This window comes from Setaria viridis, chromosome 9 (genome assembly GCF_005286985.2).
Source record: "Setaria viridis chromosome 9, Setaria_viridis_v4.0, whole genome shotgun sequence".
NCBI lineage: Eukaryota > Viridiplantae > Streptophyta > Magnoliopsida > Poales > Poaceae > Setaria > Setaria viridis.
In genome coordinates, this window is record NC_048271.2 from 7,292,252 (window position 1) to 7,314,679 (window position 22,428).

At 46.4% G+C, this 22,428-nt stretch overlaps 2 protein-coding genes across 2 annotated transcripts; one reads left to right on the forward strand and one right to left on the reverse strand.

Moving 5' to 3' along the window:
• Window positions 1–1,889: 1,889 nt before the first annotated feature.
• Window positions 1,890–18,185, forward strand: LOC117840388 (probable serine/threonine protein kinase IREH1). Its single transcript, XM_034720893.2, has 18 exons — window positions 1,890–2,650; window positions 3,697–3,764; window positions 3,865–4,050; window positions 4,197–5,534; window positions 7,377–7,549; window positions 7,679–7,913; window positions 9,000–9,092; window positions 9,167–9,307; window positions 9,379–9,471; window positions 10,062–10,272; window positions 10,370–10,455; window positions 15,710–15,798; window positions 16,521–16,572; window positions 16,668–16,724; window positions 16,797–16,970; window positions 17,147–17,224; window positions 17,552–17,716; window positions 17,801–18,185. Exons 1-17 carry the CDS (start codon window positions 2,014–2,016, stop codon window positions 17,633–17,635), a joined length of 3,795 nt encoding a protein of 1,264 aa, XP_034576784.1. The 5' UTR covers window positions 1,890–2,013; the 3' UTR covers window positions 17,636–17,716; window positions 17,801–18,185.
• Window positions 18,186–18,624: 439 nt separating this feature from the next.
• On the reverse strand, window positions 18,625–22,001 carry LOC117840389 (uncharacterized). Its single transcript, XM_034720895.2, has 5 exons — window positions 21,777–22,001; window positions 21,634–21,674; window positions 19,154–19,237; window positions 19,012–19,068; window positions 18,625–18,924 (listed from the first exon to the last, which is right to left on the reverse strand). The coding sequence occupies exons 1-5, from the start codon at window positions 21,892–21,894 to the stop codon at window positions 18,850–18,852; spliced, it is 375 nt and encodes a 124-aa protein (XP_034576786.1). The 5' UTR covers window positions 21,895–22,001; the 3' UTR covers window positions 18,625–18,849.
• Between the last annotated feature and the right edge of the window lie 427 nt (window positions 22,002–22,428).

The window sequence follows — 22,428 nt, forward strand, 5'->3', positions numbered from 1 at the left end:
GTCCACCCCATGGTCCAGTGTTCCCGCTCAGCACTCGCACGCTCTCGTTTCCCTCCCAGTCCGTCTCCCTATCACTTGCTTCGCTTCTCTTCACTTCACCATATATTTTCTTTGTGTTATCTCTATTCACACTTTCTCTTTAACATTGTGCGGAGTCCACTTCATGGTCTATGTATTTCCCTCCGGTGTTCATGCTCGGCGCTCGCATGCTCTCCGCTCCTCCCTACCAGTCCATGTACCCGTCGCTCGCTTAGCTTCGCTTCCGCCACCTGTTCGCCAAAACTCTTCCCCGACGGGCGAGGCGGAGTGTCGCTTAGCTTCTTCTCATTGCAGCATAAGTCACCAAAGTCCTTGTCCAGCTTAGACCCCGTTTGGATACTCCCTGTTAAAGTTTAACTCCTATCACATCGGATGTTTGAATGCTAATTAGAAGTATTAAACATAGGCTAATTACAAAACTAATTGCACAGATGGAGTCTAATTCGTGAGACAAATCTATTAAGCCTAATTAGTCCATGTTTTGACAATGTGATGCTACAGTAACCATTTGCTAATGATGAATTAATTAGGCTTAATAGATTCATCTCGCGAATTAGCATAGGGTTCTGCAATTAGTTTTATAATTAACTCATGTTTAATTCTCCTAATTAGCATCAGAACATCCGACGTGACACTGCTAAAGTTTAGCACATAGTATCCAAACACCCCTTAGGACGGTAGCAACAGCCCGCGCACGCCTACCTCTCACTATCCCCACTCGCACGCTCTCCTTTCCTTACCAGTCCATCTGCCTGTCGTTGCCCGCTTCACAGTATATTTTTCTCTACCTTATCTGTATTCGCACACTTAGCTATTTCCACATCTAGCTTCACTGCATAAACTTCTACGGTCCGAATAGGATGAAAACACAACCAACTAATACGACTTAACTTATGTTCGATTGTTGTTGTATTTCTTTTTTGCGTAGCACACATCTTGCACTATCATATGCATATTGCGGTTACTAGCGAAAAAAAACACTTCGCTGGGTCCACCCCACTTGTTCCTGCATTTTCCTCCTATTGTTACTATCACATACATATTACGGTCACTAGCGGAAAAACACTTCGCGGAGTCCACCCCATTTGTCCCTGCATTTTTCTCCTATTGTTCGGGCTCGCGCACTCCATAGTCCCTACCGGTATGCATCCACCACGACTATATGTTGCATATGCAACAGATAGTTTGTGGGCCACACCTGTCGGCGATAGGGTCCTCCTCCTTCCTCTTCCTCCATCACCCATCGCTCCCTCCTCCCCCGCTGCTTCCTCCTCTTCCTCCGATCACTGCCGGCTTCAGGCTTCAGGGTTCGGGGTTGCTGGGGAGGTTTATGGCCGCCGGATCTAGAAAAAGGGGTGGGGTTGGAGGGGAGACCGGCGGCGGAGGCAGGTTGCGGGGTGGTGTGGCGCGGCGATAGGGATGCCGATGGTTGGGGTTGGCTGCTGGATAGCCGGTGGGTGAGGGGCGGGTGGGACCGAGGGTTGGAGGTGGGCTCCCGGCGGAGTCAGGTTAAGGCGGTGGAGGGTGGTGGTGGTGGATGCGGCGGTGCTGCCGGAGACGGTTTAGAATGACGGCGCGGGAGTGAGCGGAGGAGAGAGGGCAGCGGCAGTGGGAAGGAATCGGCGCGGGGCTGTCACCAAAGGCAACATCAGCGGATCGTCGCCTCCAGTGACGTGTAGCGCCGCCTGTCTGCGTCCCTGCCTCGCTTAGCTTCAATTCGCAATATATTTTCTCTAATATTGTCTGTATTTTTTTTTTGAGTAGTGCACGTGTTGTCCTACCCTATGCATACTGCGATCTGTAGCCGAAAAACACTGCGCGGAGTCTACCTACTGCTCCGTGCATTTTCCTCCTGTTGTTCCGGCTCGCACGCTCCGTAGTCCCTGCTCCCTACCACTCCGCGTCTCTGTCTTCGCTTCCACCGCCTGTTCGACGGAACTCCTCCCGGCGGGCAGAGCGGGGCGGGGCGACGCGATGGTGTTCAAGGGCCGCTTCTTCTCGTCGCGGCATAAGTCGTCGGAGTCCTCGTCTAGCCCAGACGGCAGCAACAGCCCGCGCACACCCACCTCGGCGCCGGCCTCGGGCTCCGCGGCGTCGCCGGCGTCCTCGTCCTCCTCCAGATCCGACAAGAAGAAGACTAAATCGGAGACTCCCAGGAAGCGTGACAAGCTCTTCGGCTCCGCGGCCGCCGCGCCCAAGAGCGCCTCGTCGTCGGCCTCCTCGAGCCCGGCAGGTGATGGGAGGAAGGGGTCCATGGCGCAGCTTAGGGATGCGGGCGGCGGGGGCGGCGGTGGCGCTTCGGCAGCCGCGCTGTCGCCGATCCTGGCTTCCTCGCTGGGGCTTAACCGGATCAAGACGAGATCCGGGCCGCTGCCGCAGGAGGGGCAGCGCATGGCCGCTGCGCTCGGGAGCAGCAACCTCTCGCGTGGGCAGGGCCAGGCGGAGCCGCCGGCTGCCTCAGCCGGCGTCGGCGGGAGGAAGGGCGTGAGCTCGTGGGCGGATTCGAGTAGCAGTGGTAGTAACAGCCGGGGAAAGGGGAAGACGGCCGAGCCGCCGAGTCGAAGTGCAGCTGGGACGAGCTTGGGAGCAGAAGGGAAGAGCGCTGTAAAAGGTAGCAAAATACTTTCCCTGTTTTTTCATCCAAAAGCTAGTTTAGTTTAGGGTTATCCAGCACGACTCTATAAGCTGGTTAGTGATTTGTCCAAGCTAGGGGTTCGAATTTTGCCTTGTTGAGCTCTTGCTTAGGCAGGGGATGATGGAGAATGGGTGAGCAAACACTAGCTATTCGACGCTCCCTCTAATGGTTAGTGAGTTGGCTGCTTGAGAAAAAGCAGTTGACATAGAGGTCTTAAGCTGTTAGGATTTGAGATTGCACGATTCATCTTGCTCTGCGGTATCTGTTTAAGGAACTTGAAACACTAGTGCAAGGAAGAAAGTTTCTAGCTGTTTAACGTGAAATCCACAAGCTAGAGAGGGTTATAATACAAGTCAAGTTAGCTGTTGCTTGCTCTTTTTGGTGCTTGAACATAAGTCATTTCTAATGAGCTCATAAGCATGGTTTATTCCTATATATGCAGTTCATTGGATCTGTGCTTGAGTGACGTGTTCTATCACATCTAGACACTTTTAACACTTTACACTATAACTTCCTTGACACTTTAGCAATGTTTATAAGAGTTGCGGAAGTCAATTTGCTGTTTATGCTTTAATAAATTAAACTTTTTGAAAAATGAAAATCACAGCACACTGGATGGTATTATGTGGTGAGTGAGAGTGCTTTACTACAAAGATGCATCTCCTTCTACCCGAACTAGCTGATCATTACGTGATCTGAACTTATATCTTTCGGCACATCCCACATGAAACTACATTATGTTAGGCTTGCCAGCAACTAGTCTTGCTTTGCCCCATTGGGCTGCCCAGATGACAATATCTAACAGCTGCACATTTGATTTATAAAAAATGGAGTCAAATGCTTCTTCTGTAGCAGAGATATCTTGTTTGTGCATGTTCATAGTCCTTTCTCCATTAATTTTCCCTCTTTTAGTCTGCTATGAAAATATCCATGCAACTAATTGGTGGTCTCTCTTTTGGAGGCTTTGTTCTATTTTTTTTTATCTCTGTGATATGTGGCCATCTAATCCATCTCATACACAGCTAAACCTAGTGCACTACGAAACCATTCTGGAGATCTGAGGACACCGACTCACATACCAGAGGCTGCGGTAGTGATATTTCCATGTTTTTTTTTCTTTTCTATGACTTCCATTTGAGAAAACGATGGCTAATCTATCCTTGCCTTTGCCTCTTTTGCTTGCATTTTAGTGTGCATATGATCCGTGTGAGACACCAAAGGAATCTGAGTCTCCACGCTTTAAAGCCATCATGCAGGCTACTAGTGCACCGAGGAAGAGAGTCCCTGCAGATATAAAAAGTTTTTCACATGAGCTGAACTCCAAAGGGGTGCGCCCTTTTCCTTTTTGGAAACCTCGGGGCATTTACAACTTAAAGGTAATCCCTGTTCATGGTCTGTGTGAGACAAGTGCCATATATATGTGTGTATTTGACGTCTTCTTTTTTTTCCCTCTCTTTTACCCCATTCTAGATTTTCAAGGTTTGTGAAGTAATAATAATATTGTCTCCTGTTATCTATGCAGGAAGTAATAAAAGTTATCCAGGTGAGATTTGAGAAGGCAAAGGAAGAGGTAAATTCAGATTTGGCAGTATTTGCAGGAGACTTGGTTAGTGTAATGGAAAAGTATGCAGAGTCTCATCCTGAGTGGAAAGAAACCTTGGAGGATTTGTTAATACTTGCACGTAGCTGCTGTGTCATGACACCTGGGGAATTTTGGCTTCAGTGTGAAGGAATTGTGCAAGATTTGGATGATCATCGTCAGGAGCTCCCAATGGGTGTGCTGAAGAAACTGTACACCCGGATGCTTTTTATCCTTACAAGATGTACAAGGCTTCTCCAGTTCCACAAGGAAAATGGCTTTGATGAGGGTGAAGTTGTTATTGATCATCGCGATAAGATTATACAGTCTGCGGATAGGCAGATTTTATCTCAATCAGGTGTGGATGACGCAACATCCAGAGCCAGTAAAAGCGAAGCAAGAAAATCATACAGTCAGGAGCAGCATAATATGAAATGGAAGCGCAGCCAGGAGATAAAGCCTGTTAAGCTCATTCCGCCCCTTGATACAGATATTAAGAAAGAAGCTGATTCTCCAACCAAAGAACGGATGTCTTCCTGGAAACCTTTTCCATCACCTGTTATAAAGGCCCCAAAAGAATCTACTCCTACTAAATCCGAATCGCCTAATAAGAAAACCGATGCACACTCTACAGTTAGTAACCATGTTGAATTAAGCAGCCCAGTCGAATCTGTACCACAACAGCAGCTTCCTTCCAAGCATCAACATAAAACTTCATGGGGACACTGGTCTGACCAGCCAAATATTTCTGAAGAGGGTTCAATAATGTGCCGCATATGTGAAGAATATGTTCCAACACATTATGTAGAAGATCATTCAAGGGTCTGTGCGGTTGCTGACAGATGCGATCAAAAAGGTGTTAGTGTTGATGAACGTTTAATCAGAGTTGCAGAAACATTAGAAAAGTTGGTAGAATCTTATTCGCAGAAAGATCTTCCAAATGCTGCGGGCAGCCCAGATGTTGCAAAAGTTTCAAATTCAAGCATCAATGAAGAATCTGATGGTCCCTCTCCAAAACTCTCCGATTGGTCTAGAAGAGGATCTGCTGATATGCTTGACTATCTCCAAGAGGCTGACAACACTATTTCATTGGATGACTTTAAAAATCTTCCTTCAATGACATGCAAGACTCGTTTTGGACCAAAATCTGATCATGGGATGGCCACATCATCCGCAGGAAGTATGACTCCTAGATCTCCATTAACGACTCCAAGATCAAATCATATAGACATGCTTTTAGCTGGTAAAAATGCAATTAATGAGAGTGATGATCTTCCGCAGGTAAGAGATACAGTTTCCATATTTTGCTTGTCTCTTCTCTCTTTTGCTACCTGACATTGTGCTATAAATTTATCGTTTGATGCATGACTAGAGAATTAGCATCTATTTAATTATTTGTACTGGTGTAATGTGCAAAGCAATTGATCACAACAAAAACCAACTGATTATATCGTTCTATTTGTCTGCTGTTTCTGGCAGTTGAAGTTTTTTCCCATGCAACTGCTGCATATCACTTGGCAAAAATAAGTGATCGTGTATCAGCAAGTGCTTTCATGCAATTTGAAAACATCAATGGGTTTATTCTATTAAAACCTATAATATTAGATTAGATAACTGCATGATATCCACAGTTTATTAAATGCTGGTGTAGTTTATCAATATGCCATATCTCATGTGTGCTACTTTTAGTTTATGTACAGTTTGTCCTAGTTTCAACCTTTCACAAATATGCAGACTTCTTAACTAAAGGTGTGAGATTTAGATAATCACATTTATCTTCTGATATCTCACCATGATCTTATTCTAATCCTAGTGACATTTCACATTTGATAGGGACGTAGGGCTCTAGCACAACCATATTGTGCAACTCTGTTCACACACCTTGTGTGTACCTCTTGGGTGTTTGATCTTTGTAACTTGTTTATAGTCTATGGAATATTAAGTATGTACCACTCTGTTCAATGGGATTCCATAAACCATTCCATTCCCCCATTACCCATATATCAGTGAGGCATCAGGTGGAATTCCTAGAAATTTCCCTCCTCGTGCTATATTTTCACTAGGATTGACGAAGCCAATGGAACTAGGCCCTGTCCTGAAGCTTGAATATGTTGTGGACACTTTCGCCGGCAAGTCCTACACAGGCTGGAAGCAAGAGCAGCAGTTGTCCACAGCTTGAGTTGTTAGGCATCAGTTTGCTAGTTTGTTGAGTCTTTCGTATCCATGGTTGTGAGTTGTTGAATCGACGGAACTGTTAGCTGTTTAATAGGAGTGATAGTTGGATTGTTAGGGCTGCCTCAACATAAAGAGCTCGGCAGAAGCATTTGAGATTAAGCAAGGAAATTGTCCGCCTAAACTGGTTGCTCAGAGCTTCCCTGTGAATACACCATCACCCTTGCTGTTCATCACCCAATAACCCAGTATAGTTTCTCTTGCCTCACCCCACCCCCCAAAAAAGAAGTGAACAGTTTATCTTGTAAATTGTATTACTGATGTGAGTTATCCTGGATTATATTTGAATGGAAGTTTCGAACATGGTAAATGTGTTGTACCCTGAAAGTGTGTTGCGTAGTGCATTATAACGTGGAGTGATAAGTTTTCGCTAGAATGCAGCAGTGAAACTATACCTTGGACGTTTCAGATATTTACTGACTTCAGGGTCCCGAGAAATGTTTGAAGGAAGTTTTGACATGGTGAATCGGTGATAGCTTGATAGTTTGAGATGTCCTCTGCACTGTTAGGTGTGCATACTGAAAGAAAAGAACAGATCCAAAACAGCTGTAATATGTGGTAATGCTATAGAGTTCATGAGATGAGTTCATGAGATTTAGAAGGCAAGTTGGCAACACAAGGGATACATGATTCCAATATATAATTCATGCGGAAGTTATGGTTTATCTGAGAAGCGTAATTTCACAGGCCTTGCTAGCTTAAGAGTAAACTGTAGATCAAGTCAGTAGTAGTTGAAAAGGTTCTCATTCTTGTGTTCACATTATTCCTTCTTTGGCTGTAAGGAAAATGAATTCAGTTGTTAACACTTGTATTCTGGATATTTGATTCCACCTTGAACTCTAGATATCAAATTGTAAGAGTTGCTATAATAACTTCCTTCAATTTATGTAGATTGTTGAACTTGCTGATATTGCACGATGCATCGCGAATACTCCTCTGGATGAAGAAAGTGCATTATCCCAAATGGTTACCTGCATAGAAGATCTTCAAGAAATTGTCAACCGCAGGAAGCATGAGGCCCTCACAGTGCAGACATTTGGAACACGTATAGAAAAACTACACCGGTGAGACTCTTACTTGGCCTTCTATTTTAAGTAATGTCCTGGCCAGATAATAGTAGTTATTATTGCGGGTCACTTCATTTTTCGAAGCTTATCAATGTAGTGATGCTACTTTCTTGTATAATCATTTAGGGAGAAGTACCTGCAGCTATGTGATTCAGTCGATATGGACAAGGTTGATTCAGCAAGCACTATAATGGATGAAGAAGATGATGTTGTTCGTAGCTTGCGTGCAAGTCCTGTCCATCCAGTCAAGGATCGCACGTCAATTGATGACTTTGAAATCATGAAACCTATCAGTCGTGGAGCATTTGGACGTGTTTTCTTGGCCAAGAAAAGAACTACAGGAGACCTCTTTGCTATAAAGGTATTCACTGGTTGATTTTCTTTTTCTTTCATGCAACCATGCACGTCTTTCATCAGACGCTGGTCTTATGGTTCATACCCAAGTTGTGCAAGTGGTTCAGGTCCAAAAGTTGAAACTTTTCTGTATTGCGTCATAACAGTGGGTTCGCCCAATTACTTTGTTTTCAAGTTGTGTGCACATATTTCTTAGTGGCTAGTGCTGTGACTGCTGTTCAATTAGTTTGATGGCCTTGTGTCACCTGTGGATCCACAATGTGAGTCTGGCTGGTACCATCAATTCATTAACAGTTCACATGAGGTTGCACTCAAGCTAAATGGCTGTCGCTGATTTATCTTGGCATAGCAACACAGGGATATTCCTATGGATCACTTTGCACCATATACAAATATCCTCACCCATTATGATTTGACTATCCAATTAAACATTAGCATTCTTATGCTGCAAGCTGTAGTTGGCTGTTCTAGATCATGGTTGTCGCTTTGTGTTGACATGGTAACAGATTTCAATGGGTTTTTTTTACTCTACTGCATATCGTCAGAGAGCTCACGTGTGGTACCTGCTAATGTCAATTACAGATTCAGACCACATGCTGTCATGTTTGTGATGTTCTTGTGATAACTTTTGCAATATAGCTTTTCAGCTTAAGTGAAGTTAATGCTAATTGTGATACTTCTGGTGTGGGTATCTTGTTGAACATATAACATCTTGCTTGCTTCTTGCAAGCATTGTAGTCTAAGATATCTAGCAAATAGCAATACAACTACAACAACAGCAATTTTCTTTTGGGTTTCATGTCCATCAGAATGGCTGAGTTTTTATGCTGGACTGCCAAGCTTGTCACAAAAAAACAATCAGCTATGTCAAAACAACATAGGAGGGGATCTGACTCTGCCGAACATAGGTGGATTTCTAGCAAGGAATGATACCATGAAACCAATTTCACTAACCTTTCTCAGCTTAATTCCGTTTATAATTATAGTAAAAATTGTCTCATACGTACTTCAGCGCACCCTGCTTCCTTTGATTTCAGGGCATACATTGCTATTTTATTGGCTGATTTAACAAGATGTCTTCCTGTTTAAGCAGGTTCTTAGGAAGGCAGATATGATTCGTAAAAATGCTGTCGAGAGTATATTGGCTGAACGTGATATCTTGATTACAGTCAGAAATCCTTTTGTGGTAAGTGACCCTACAAATCTGACCCTGTTTTGGAATGTTATAATTTGATTATAAAGTCGCCATGCTTTTGGAAGGTACGCTTTTTCTATTCATTTACCTCGAGAGAGAATTTGTATCTGGTCATGGAGTACCTAAATGGAGGAGACCTTTACTCATTACTGAGGAATTTAGGATGCCTGGATGAAGATGTTGCTCGCGTATATCTTGCAGAAGTTGTAAGTTCATAGTATCTAATAGTTTTCTATCTTTTTCATTCCCCCTGTCTCATAATCCAATTATCCTGCAGGTTCTAGCTTTGGAATATTTGCACTCCATGCAGATAGTTCATAGGGATCTAAAACCTGACAATTTGTTGATAGCGCATGATGGACATATTAAGGTATGGAGGATATGGTCATTAAACCTTCTCTCCTTGTTATATATTTTTATGTTTCATATTAGATATGGAAAAACTAAAGTTCATTCCCCATGCTTTTTAATGGCAAGCTCTAACTTGTGTTGTCTGACTGGCTGACAAAGTTTGATATATCAGCGATTTGGTATATTTTGTTCATGGAATCAAAATGCATAATGGTTAATGGCAGTTGTAGAACAGCATGCACTAGATTTGCAGTAGGAGAGGCCAGCACATGCGACTATTGAGGAGTGATCTTTGGAGATCATGATGGATGATTAGAAAGTTTGTGATGCCTTCATATTTTCTTTTGGACTTTACATACTGGATAGAAGGCTATGCTCAAAATCTTGGAGGTTCTTTTTTCTTGAAGAAAAAGAGCACTCCACTGTAGTTTTCACATAGAATCAAATATCTGTTGTTATTTACTGTTCAACTTTCATGTCACTAATTCAATATCCTTTGCCTTTTATATTTTTATGGACATGAAACTCATTTTTTTATCTTAATCTGACATGTTTACTTGTACTAGTGTGTTTTCTATTTGTGCTGCTTATTAATGCTCATTTCTTCAGTTGACAGATTTTGGGTTGTCCAAGGTTGGTTTGATCAACAGCACAGATGATCTGTCTGGTCCTGCTGTTAGTGGGGCTTCACTGTATGGAGATGATGAGCCTCAGATGAGTGAACTTGAGCAAATGGATCACCGAGCACGGAGACAAAATCGTTCTGCCGTTGGAACTCCTGATTATTTAGCACCAGAGATCCTTTTGGGGACAGGACATGGTAAATGCTAAACGAATTCATTTTTTAGGTTCGGTACCTATTCATTTTGACTACCTATTTGATACTAACTATTTTATCATTATGTATATCCTCCTAGGTTGCAGTGCAGATTGGTGGTCTGTTGGTGTCATTCTTTTTGAGCTCATTGTTGGCATACCTCCATTCAACGCAGAACACCCCCAGGTATTGTATGTTACATTAAATGAATGATTCTTTGCAGCTAGGTTATCAGTCTCCCTGTAAGTCATGGCCATAACATCAAAATATCAGTTTTGCACAGTTGCAGCCAGCCAGGGCGTATTAGATATTTTCTGGAAATAAGTGTTTCTTACTAATTTTTCTTAATAAAACAAGTTATGGAGCGGTATAGGGAGAAGAAGAAGGACCTACACATAGTTTTCATTGACTTGGAGAAGGCATATGATATGACCAGTTGATTGGCTAGAACACAATGGCAGATTGATAAACAACCTACTCGGCCTCCCTAGGAGGCTCTGAGCTTGAGGTTTCTCTTTTGCTTAATCTAATCTATTGTGCCTATGGCTCTTATTTAATGAGTCGGCTTACAAAACCCAACTAACTCTTATCTCTAATCTGAATCTCAACTAACTAGCCTCTCCTGGAGGAGGCGAGCCCTTGTTCCTGCGGTGGAACTTCTTGCCAAAGAAGTTGTCCACAACACTTCCACCCCCCCTGACAGAAAAGCTCGTCCTCGAGCTTGAAATCTAGGTAGCTCTCCTTGAAAGTGTGAAGTGGCTCCCAAGTAGCATCAGCAGCTCCACGGCCTGCCCATTGCACCAGAAGGTCCCAAGAGGTGGCTGTCGGCTTGGCACGCACCACCTTCTCCGAAGTAGGCATTGCGCGGCCATGAACCACTAGCGGCAAAGCGAGGCACAGGACCCTCGTGCTTCTTCAGAAAGACCACATGAAAGACATCATGGATCCTAGCCTTTGGGGGCAGGCGAAGACGGTATGCCACCAGACCAATGCGTTCGACCACTTGAAAAGAAGGTCCATAGAAGCGGGGAGCAAGCTTGGCGTTGGACTTGTCAGTGATGGCCACGGCCGAGCGTTGATGCAGGCGCAACCAGGCCCATTCGCCCACCTCAAACTCCAGCGCACGGTGAGCTTTGTCATGCGTCGCCTTCATGTAGTCCTGCACCTGGAGAAGACGTTCTCGGATTTCTGCTTGGAACTCATCCCGCTGCAACAGCTGCCTATCCAGGGCCACCACACGTGCCAAGCTCGGTTGGTAGGATAACAGGGACAGTGGATCTCGGCCGAACACCACCCGAAATGGTGAGCACTGCAAAGCGGACTGGTAGGACGTGTTGTAGCAGTACTCTGCCCAAGGCAACCAGCGCAGCCAGCTGCGAGGACGGTTGCCCGCCAAGCAGCGAAAATACACCCCCAACACGTGATTTGTCACCTCCGATTGACCATCGGTCTGCGGGCGAAAGGCGGAGCTGAGGCGCAACTTGATGCCCACAAGGTTGAAGAACTCCTTCCACATGGCACTGGTGAAAACCGGATTGCGGTCATTGACAATGGAACAGGGAAGCCCATGGGGGCGAACGGTGCCGTCAAAGAAGGCCTGAGCCACCATCAAGGTGGTGTAGGGGTGACCCAAGGCGATGAAGTGCGCCATCTTAAAGAATTTGTCAACCACCGTGAGCACCACAAACCGGCCTTCTACCTTGGGGAATCCTTCAACAAAATCCATGGCGATGTCACTCCAAACCGACTGAGGAACGTCCAATGGTTGCAGCAGGCCTGCTGGATGAAGATGCTTGGTCTTGTTGCGCTAACACACGGCGCAACCCTTGACATAATCCCGTACCATCATGGGCGCATGCGGGCTGTAGAAGGAAGCGCGCAGGCGGTGCAGCGTCTTCTGGGTACCTTCATGTCCGGCGTCGTGGGCCGTGGCAAGAAGCTGAGGCCAGAGCGCGGAGGAGTCAGGCACGAAAATCCTTCCTCGGTGCATGACAAACCCGTCCACTATGGTCCACGCCGCCCCTGCCGTGCCGTCTTCGATCTCCTTGGCCTGCACTTCCGGTACTGAAGACGCCTCCTCTCGGAAGTCCTCGAACAGTGCAAATTCCGGTTGGGAGATGGTGTGGACGCGGCCGGCCACTTCATGTTCATTGTGGCGTGACAAGGCATCGGCGGTGGCGTTCTGCTTGCCCAGCTTGTACTCAACCTGGAAGCCGTAGCCGAACAGCTTGCTCACCCATGTATGCTGCGGAATTGTCAATAGGCGCTTGTCGAGGAGGTGCTTCAAGCTTGCAATGGTCCGTGCGGATGACAAACTCCCGGACCCAGAGGTACGACCGCCAGTGCCGTGCTGCCTGTACCAAACCGATGAGCTCCTGCTCATATGCTGCGAGCTTGGCATGTTGAGGCGCCACCGTCTTGTTGAAGAACGCGATGGGATCGGCCCCTTGTGCAGAACCGTGCCAAAGCTTGAGCTAGAGGCGTCGCAGTCCACTATGAAATTAGGAAGCTGTAGCATGGGACCTGTCGTAAGGGCGGACTTGAGGGCCTCGAATGTCGCCGTTGGGGCCGGACTCCACTGGAATGCCTCCTTCAGTAGCATCGTCAAGGGTGCTGCGATGACGCCATAATTGGGCGATGAACCGGCGATAGTAACCGGTCAGCCCGAGAAAACCGCGTAGCGCCTTGACGGAGTGTGGGAGTGGCCAAGCTTGGACTGCGGAGATCTTGTTAGTGTCCATGGCCACGGCGTTGTTGGCGATGATGTGGCCCAAGTAGTGAACCCGATGCTCATCGAAGAGGCACTTGGACCGCTTGAGGACGAGGCTGTGCTCGTGCAAGACGGAGAACACGGCATGGACGTGTTGGAGGTGCTGGCCGATGTGGACGACGACGTTTCGGCAGACGCCGGCGGACGGCACGCGACCGCCGTTGGCAACGCTGACGGTGAGGCCCGACCGTGCGTCGGGAGTGAGCCCAAGCTGGGCGGCGGTGTCCGCGATGATGAACGAATGGGTGGATCCTGAATCCACCAAGGCGGTGAGGCCCACGACGTGGATGACAGTGGCAAGCTGTAAGGTGGAGCTCGTCTGGATGCCTGTGATGGCGTTGACGGAGATCATCGGCTCGTCCTTGGCCGCGCCATCAGAAACGTCATTGTCGCCCTCTAGCTCCATCCAGTAGATGCCCTTCATAGAACACTGCCTGGCGTGTTCGCACGAGAACTTCTTCGGGGCAGTTAAAACACAGGCCGTCGAGGTGGCGCGTGAAACGCATGCCTGACAGTGCAGTAGGCTTGACTGGCGCGCCCAACGTCAACGACGAAACACTGGATGCTGGCGGTGTCGATGGAGGCTGGGACGGGGTGGCGGAGAACGTGCCATTGCATGATGATGAATGCGTCGAACGCACCAGGGAACGTGAGCCGTCATCAACCTCTTGGGTGTGGCGCTCGTAGGCACGCGCAAGCGCCATGGCGTCCTCGAGGGTCTCGGGCTTATGCATCTCCACGTCGATGCTCATCGGTTGGAGGAGGCCGGCGGTGAAGATGTTGATTTGCTGCTGCTTGGTGATGCCCTCGCATCGCGCCAGAAGCTTGAGGAATTGCTCCTGGTAGTCATCGACGGAGCCCGTGCGACGTAGATGGGTCAGCTCGCCGAGGGGATTGCTGCACACCGGAGGGCCAAACCGCTTGTTGACGCCTTCGACGAATGCGGGCCAAGTAGGAACGCCGCAATTCTTCTCCAGGCGGTAGTACCATTGGCTGGCGCCACCCTCCAAGTAGAATGTCACCATCCAGACCTTCTGGTCTTCTGGGGTGCCCTGCAAATGAAAGAACTGCTCGCACTTGTGAAGCCAGCCCAGGGGATCCTCGGTGCCGTCATACTTGGGGAAGCGGAGCTTGTGGACTGACTGTGGCGGCGGTCCGTGCTTGCCATCGCTGGCAGAAGAGGAACCAGAGGCGTTGAAGCGGCCATTCTTCTCTAGCACCTGAGTCTGGATGTTGCTGATGGATAAGGAAAGGCGGTCCTGTTCCTGGCGGACGTTGCCTAGCTCCCGGTCCAACTTCTGGCTGATGTCGATCATCTTGGCGATGGCGTCCTCGAAGACAGCTTGGTTGACGAAGAAATCACCCATGGTTGCGGTGGAGCGGTGGGTTTGGCGGCAGAACGGCGGCGGAAGGGTGGTGGCGCGGAAGAACAGGTACCAGGAGTGGCGGAAGGCTGATACTAGAGAATGTTATGTGGAGGGCTTTGGACAAACATAAAGTCCCAACGAAATACGTTGGACTTATTAAGGACATGCATAACAATGTTGTAACTAGAGTTTGAACAAGTGATGGTGACACAGATGACTTTTCGATTAGAATATGACTGCATCAAGGGTCTGCTTTGAGCCCTTATCTATTTGCCTTGGTGATGGATGAGGTAACAAGGGACATTCAAGGGGATATCCCTTGGTGTATGCTCTTCGCGGATGATGTAGTGCTAGTTGATGAAAGTCAAGCAAGAGTAAATAGGAAACTAGAGTTGTGGCGGGAGACCCTAGAGTCAAAAGGTTTTAGACTCAGCAGAACTAAAACTAAATATATGAGATGTGACTTTGGCATTACTACACAGTTTGGAAAGCCAAGTAGTGCCCAGAAAGGATACATTTCGATATTTGGGATTAATGCTACAACGAGATGGGGATATTGATGAGGATGTTAGTCATAGAATCAAAGTGGGGTGGATGAAGTGGCGCAAGCATCAGGAATTTTATATGACAAGAGGGTACCATTGAAGCTAAAAGGCAAGTTTTATAGGACGGCGATTAGACCTGCAATGCTGTATGGTGCAGAATGTTGGCCTAAAAAAGACGACATGTCCAGCAGATAAGTGTTGCGGAAATGCGTATGTTGCGTTGGATTTGTGGCCATACGAGAAGGGATCGAGTCCAGAATGAGGATATACATGATAGGTTAGGGGTAGCACCAATTGAAGAAAAGCTTATCCAACACCGGTTGAGATGGTTTGGACATGTCCAACGAAAGCCTCCAGAGGCACCGGTACGTAGGGTAACCCTAAGGCGTGACAATAATGTGAAGAGAGGCAGAGAAAGATCAAAATTGACATGGGAAGAGGTATTAAAAGGAGATTTGAAGGGATGGAATACACCCAAAGATTTAGCCTTGGATAGGAATGCTTGGAAAACAACTATTCATGTGTCCGAACCCTGATTTGTGGCTCTTGTTGGGTTTCAACTCTAGCCTACCCTAACTTGCTTGGGACTGAAAGGCTACGTTGTTGTTGTTGTTGTTGTTGTTGTTGAAGTGTTTCTTACTAATGTGTGTTGGTCATTTTAGCAAATATTTATCGATATACTATATTAGATCTTCTCTGTAGATCAATTATCTGAAAACTTGGTTTAGCTTAACATTATTATTACACTTGTGATGTAGACAATCTTTGACAATATTCTGAATCGCAAAATACCTTGGCCACATGTCCCAGAAGAGATGAGTGTGGAGGCACGAGATTTAATTGCCAAGTAAGAAATATGTGAAACTTTTTTAGCACTCAATTGCTTGTGGTATAGGATTTCATGTTATAGCTCGTGTTCAAATGTCTGTGTGGTAGATATTTGTGCTTGGTTGCACGGAATCCTATAACACACAATTTAGGGCTAACCATATCATATTTTTGCATGCTCGTGCCGCAATGTCCTTTTCCTTTGCAGCATTCTTTTTAACTTATTGTTCCAATTCAAGCTTCGAATTCCATGCAGGACTACCTGTGTCATTTGATCCATCATTGTTGAACTGTGCTTCAAAGAAAACTTAAATATGTTCTGCCATATTTTAATTTTGAAATCGTCATTTAAGTATCAGTTGTTTCGGATAATGTTATCTATTAGATTCTCAGAATGGGAGTATCAAACTTTTGTAATCTTACTCTTCTGGAAGTTGCCCGTGAGAATCTAGATAGTTTGTCATTTCCAGTTTGCTTTTATAGGATAATGGCGGCAGAGTAACCTTTATGGCTATATGCTTTCCCCTTTCAGTTTATCAGTTGTATTCTGTTGTTTTAAATTACTTTAGTTTACTTCCTCAAAGGTATGAATTTTCACTAGTATGTATGTTGGGATCTTATATGTTAGGACAGGCATATGCTACTCATCTAGTTCATACTCAATTCTAACTATTTCAGCAAGTTCATTTCTGATATGATTGAATTAAAACTAATCTGAAGATCTTCAAAAACTTTGTCCAGATTATTGACAGAAGATCCTCACCAACGACTAGGGGCAAATGGTGCCTCAGAGGTATTTTAAAGACACTACAGACCATCTTTCTCGGTAAATTTGTTAAAAAAAAGGTTATGATATGGACGTGATGTTGGGAATCTTGTTTCTTTTAGGTTAAACGACATCCTTTTTTCAAGGACATTAGCTGGGATACCCTTGCTAGGCAGAAGGTGAGATAGGACCTACTTCTTGTGCATCTCGTTTCTGTATGTGTACCAGGGATAACAGAAAATCATTCGCAGGCTGCCTTTGTTCCCTCCTCGGATAGTGCATTTGATACTAGCTACTTCACTAGTCGCTATTCTTGGAATCCGTCCGATGAAAACATATATGAAGCATACGAGTCTGAGGATTCCAGTGATAATGGAAGCCTTAGTGGAAGCAGTAGTTGTGTGAGCAATCGCCAAGATGACATGGTATGGGTATTTTTCTTATTTAGTTGCTGAGCAACAAATAAAAATCTTCCTTTTTCATTTTAAGCAGTGTAGGAAGCATAGAAAAGAAAAGCCAAAAGAATACTGTATTTTGAATAGTTGATCTAGCTTTGTGTTCTTAAGTTGCTTTGCTAACTGTTCCATATATTGTGCAATAGGGGGAGGACAGTAGTGGCCTCAATGAGTTTGAATCTAGTGCAAATGTCAATTATTCTTTCAGCAACTTCTCATTCAAGGTAAGACTACATGCACTGGGGACTGGGCTATGATTTCCTATCATGTCTTGACGGTGATTGAAACATAGGCACCTTCTTCCATCGTTTCATTTGGCTTGTTCCTTTCACTTAACGCCCTCTCAACTTTAGCCACATCACCCTTCTCTTTGTCTTGCATCTCGGTCTTATATTTGAACAAGTAGTAACTATCACTTCTTGTGGTGTTACTGTGATTGTAGTATCACTGTATCCCACGAGCCAGATACTGAATGGTTGAGGCATTATCCAGTGACAACTTGCGTAGAAGATTGTACCACGACATTCTTCTAACATCATTTTTCGCTGCAGAATCTGTCACAACTTGCTTCCATCAATTACGACATGCTGACCAAAGGATTGAAGGATGACCCGCCGCCGAGATCAGAAACGTAGCAGTCAATCTAAATCTGGATTGACTCATTTGGAGTAATCCAACAGTTTACAAGGTGCTCGTGTGACGTAGGTCTTGTACATGTAAGAATATCACTTCTTCTATTTGCTCTTAATTATCTCTTCTCAAAATGCTGCTTATCTTGGCTGTTATTGTGACTTTTGCAGATCAAAGTGTGAGGCAGGGTCTGTTCTTGTTGAGGCTGTTCCTACCTCTCGCGGAGCTGAGTACAGTTTTGCTGTTACCTTGTTTTCATGACAATTGCCATGCCATCGTCAGTGAATCATCCTTGACCAAATTTGGCATGAGACCTAGGAGCGCTGTTTTTTGTTCTTTCCCCCCTTCCCATTATCAGCCTTGGGTTCGTGAAGATTGGTCAAGGTTACTGTATTCAGAATACAACCCCTGAAGATTTAGGTGGGTTTCAGAAATTTGCCATTTAATCGACAATGGCTCGTTAAGCTGGCAGCCCGCAGGATTTCTCTGCGGCCAGAACTGTTCGCAACATTTTGGTGGCCGTGGAACTGGTCGAAAAAGATGCAGTTGGCTCTACTTTCTTGGTGATAGTGTTAAACTTGAAATAACTGCATATCTGACCGCGCCAAAAAATTTGCATATCTGACACTGTTTACACTAAACATCTGAAATCTCTCGAGCAGAAGAATATATTGATCATCGACTTAATCGCATAAACTATCTCCACATAAGCATTATGTAGAGTTAGCTGTTACCATAATGATTTATCAACACGAGATTGCATGCACGAGATTGCATGCAAAAGATTGCAGCCCATTTATAGCATCGTGACCCCAGAATCTGTAACATGAAAACATGGCATCACACTCGATCCAGTTTTGTAGTTTTTTGGTAAACTTGTTCAAACTAAATAAGTCATATTGCCGGTTGGGGTTGGCAAAAGAGATCAATTGTTTTAAGTTTAGAACGCTGAGAAGGGAAAGATAAAAGACAAACAAATGGACCAGCCAGCAAATGTCAACAAGCACGCTGCAGAAATGCAGCTTTCAGGTCAATCACTTTTAGAAAGTAGTGAGAAAGTAGTAGCACTTCCTATGGATACGTGCACATTCATATTTATACACAAGGAATAGGCTACTCAGCACATTGAGGTTCCGTCAAAAGTAGTTTGGCACAAAGCACGGGTGTGCACTTCCATGTAACACTGGTACTTGGCCACTTGGGCAATAAGATTGCCATTCTAACTGTTGATGAAGTTGTGATGGCATTTCATGCACTCGTAGAATGTCGTCTCTCCCTCGTCTGCTGAACGCATCTGCAATTTCAGGTGTCAAAAGCTTAGAATTGCAAACAGAAAACTAGGAAGGAATTTACCATCAATGCTTAAGGATGAGTTGCTTACTTGTCTGCTGTAGTATTCAGCTATTGGATGATTGCACTCCGGACAGGGTTTTCTTGTCTAATGCAGAAATCAGATTTGTGAAGAGCTCATAATAACAAGGACTTATTAGACATAGATTATACTAGAAGGACAGAGTACTTACCTTAGGTCTTCGCACAACCACCTCCTGCATTGGTGCTGATTCAAGAGTCACAAATGGCTCGATCTTCAGCTCCCTTCGAATATCCTGCAAAATAGCATGTAGTTAAACACCAGAAGCATATTGACGGTTAAAGCCAGCCTAGCTCAACATGAGACAGCACTTTCATTTCTGCTGGGACAAAAGAACAGGATAAGCGTAGAAATTGAAATTTCCAATTAGTAAGAGCATCTCCAAGAGTTTCTCAAAAAATTCTTCCCCAAAACTATGTATTGGGGATTCTACTAAATTTTTTTCCCTAAAATCATCACATCTCACGGTAGATCACCAATAATAAATTCCTCAATATTTTAAAACTCGCTACATCAGCACGCGTGAGCCCCCTGAGCTGGGCCGCCCCCCTCATCCATGGTTGCCACCACCGCCGCTCCGGTTCCCTGTCCTCCTGCTGCTCTGCGCTGCCTTCTCCTTCCACGGTAAGCACGCTCGAGCCACCTACCTATGTCCTCCGCTGCGTCGTCTTGACAGCGGAAGGCTGGAGCTATGGCAAACTGAGCTGAGCTGGAAGCTCATGTTTTTCCAGTTTTTTCCTTCTTGCATCGGCGCACGGGGTGAGCGGCGGCAGTGGCCACAGGCTCGGCGTCAACTAGGGTGGCAGACGACATCCCCTCGCTGCGGCGGTCCGTGGAGCTGCTACACGCGACGAGCGCCGGCTCCGTCAAGATCTACGATGCCAACTGCTTTCCGTGACGGCACGCACGACCGCTCTGGATCGTCTGTAAATCCATCCCGACCATCTCGTGGACCTCTCCGCCTTGTCACAAAGCCAGAAAGCCTGTTGCTCTGCAAGTATCCTTCCAGGAGGCAGTGCACAGTAGCTCTGAACAACTGAAACATACACTGCACACTCCGAACAACTTGTTATCTGAACACAGCCTGAAAATATGAACAAACACAACCCTAGCATGCTAATCTGAAGTTCTGGTGCCACAGAAACAGCACTGGACATGAAGCATCTGAAATGTAGAGCTTAGCTCCCCTATGGTTGGTCACGGATGCTAGAATTGATGTGGACAAGCCGGGCGTGCGCCGCGCGCTGGCGGGCATGCGTTGGCCCGTCTCCATCATGGTGCCCAACGAGACCATCCCAGACATCGCCGCCTCGGCCGCCGCCGCGGACCGCTGGAACACCGAGAACCTGGTGCCCTACTACCTGGCAACGCGGGTCAAGTTCCTCCTCGTGGGGAACGAGATCCTCTCCGACTACTCAATCGCCAACTCCACCCGGTCGCACCTAGTCCTGGAGATGGAGAACATCCACCTGAGCCTCCGCAAGCGGGGCATCCGCAGAGATCAGCACCATGCTCGCCATGGACGTGCTCGCCGATGGCGACTTCCCGCGCCCGCCGTCCGCCGCTGCCATCCACGCCTTCCTCACCTCCCAAGCTCCACCCTCCACTACTCCTAGGCCCCGAGCATGGCCCCTTCGGCCGAGGATTGAGGTTCCCCAACCCACCATTGCCGCTGCAGCCCAAAGCTCCGCCCCGCCGGTGAACTCCACCCTCCGGCCATCTTCTTCCCCAAGCGACCATCAAAACGGAATCCTGGTGAGACGCTAGTGCCCAAGACCTCGCTTCCTCCCTTTCTCCGCCGTTGTGGTCGCCGGAATCGGCATGCTGCCGGTCCGCTGTGCGCCACCGCAGGGGAAATCAATCGCGGGAACGAAGGAGCGCGCGGGAAAAGAGTGGGCCAAGGGAGCGATTGGGGAAGGGGCGAGGTTGCGCAAATATGCGGGGGAGAGGACGATAGATTCGGGTCACCGTATTTTTCCAGCAAGGAAGCGAGAGCTGTTGGAGCGGCAGTTTTCATTTTTTTCTCCCCAAACCATGTTTTTGAGATGTTTTGAGGGGTCTTTTGGAGTTGCTCTAACTACGGCAAACTGTGAAGGCTTAGTCTGATAACACATCTTGTATAATTCATTGGTCAGCAACTCAGAGTATACCCTATACACACAAAGCTAGAAAATCATCGGTGCTTAGTTCAACTGCTACACAAGATTTTGTGCTAAATTTACACTAGAATCCATAATGTCGGAAGCATGACCTATGCTACTATGTTGTGCATTGTACTTCTAGTGCTCTCTCAAAAATCAAAGGACAATCACCCGAAAGCCAATGGTTTGGAAGCTTGGTTGAAAACTTGACATAGCCTCATTAAGGGGAAATTTTGATAAAATGGACAGGGGCAGAGACAACTTCATAAAAAATTAAGTCGGGGCATGCAAGCATCGTACAAATCATTCACTGAGTTTAAACCAAACTCGGTTTGTTCCATCAGATAACCGTCATTCATATACTTGAACAATTCTCACAGAGGTCGCACATTAGAATTCTTCTAAGACTATGCGTTTTCGTTCTGGATTGAAATACAAGGGGATGAGAAAAGCATCACGACTGCTACAGAAAGAGAGCCGTGAGTTTTACCTCGGCGGTGACGGTGTACCGTGTTTCCTTCCCTTCAATCTCTGCAAAAAGGGGGGCAAAGCATTCCACGTTATTATCAATCAGTCCCACATATCAACGAAGCGCCATAGGAGGAGGAGAAGGCGGCAGAGGAGGAAGGATACCTTTGGCCTTGCGCTTGAAGCCGCAGAGAGGGCAGGACGCGGAGCGGATGGAGTCGAAGGTCAGGAGGGTGCCGCACACGCCGCAGAAGAGGAAATCGCGCGCCTGCCAGAACGCCATGGCTGTCGCCTGTCGCTTGCTCAGTTGCTCGGTCGCCCGGTTCACCCCTCCCGCTCCGCCGCCGCCGCCTGAAAAACAGTCAGCGTAGCCCCCGCCCGCCACGGAGAGAGAGCTAAAAGCGCCGCGGTCTGCCGGATGGCCTCATTTAGGGTTTTGGTGGGCCCAAGGTTGGCCCAATGGGCCTGCCTAACTCGGAAGGGCCTCGTGACGTGCCAGTGCCACGTACGTGTCTACAGTCTACGGAGTATATGTGGCACTGATGAATGAAGGGCTCTAACAAAAGCAACTAGTAGATCTTAAAATAAAACAAAAGCTAGCTTGAGGGTATAATATAAAATAAAGATGCGTATGGAATGATCGTACGTGTTGCTTTTAGCATAAGATTTTTCCAGCTTTGCTTACCATTTTGCGGACACGTCCTTGAACTTGAAGCAATGGTCTGTAGCCAAACCCCTGCTTGTTGTCTTTGCTTGCAACACTTGTAACAGGCTGCGATTAACTTTCTGATGTACAGATTTCTAGCCACGCATTTCT

Excerpts from the sequence above, each read along its gene's own strand:
- LOC117840388 (XM_034720893.2), top strand. The coding sequence starts at position 2,014 with ATGGTGTTCAAGGGCCGCTTCTTCTCGTCGCGGCATAAGTCGTCGGAG. Across the intron at positions 4,051-4,196 it reads GGGGCATTTACAACTTAAAG|GAAGTAATAAAAGTTATCCA; the intron begins GTAATCCCTGTT and ends TTATCTATGCAG. Across the intron at positions 9,093-9,166 it reads CAGTCAGAAATCCTTTTGTG|GTACGCTTTTTCTATTCATT; the intron begins GTAAGTGACCCT and ends TGCTTTTGGAAG.
- LOC117840389 (XM_034720895.2), bottom strand. The coding sequence starts at position 21,894 with ATGGCGTTCTGGCAGGCGCGCGATTTCCTCTTCTGCGGCGTGTGCGGC. Across the intron at positions 21,675-21,776 it reads CTTCAAGCGCAAGGCCAAAG|AGATTGAAGGGAAGGAAACA; the intron begins GTATCCTTCCTC and ends CCCTTTTTGCAG. Across the intron at positions 18,925-19,011 it reads CTGAATACTACAGCAGACAA|ATGCGTTCAGCAGACGAGGG; the intron begins GTAAGCAACTCA and ends CTGAAATTGCAG.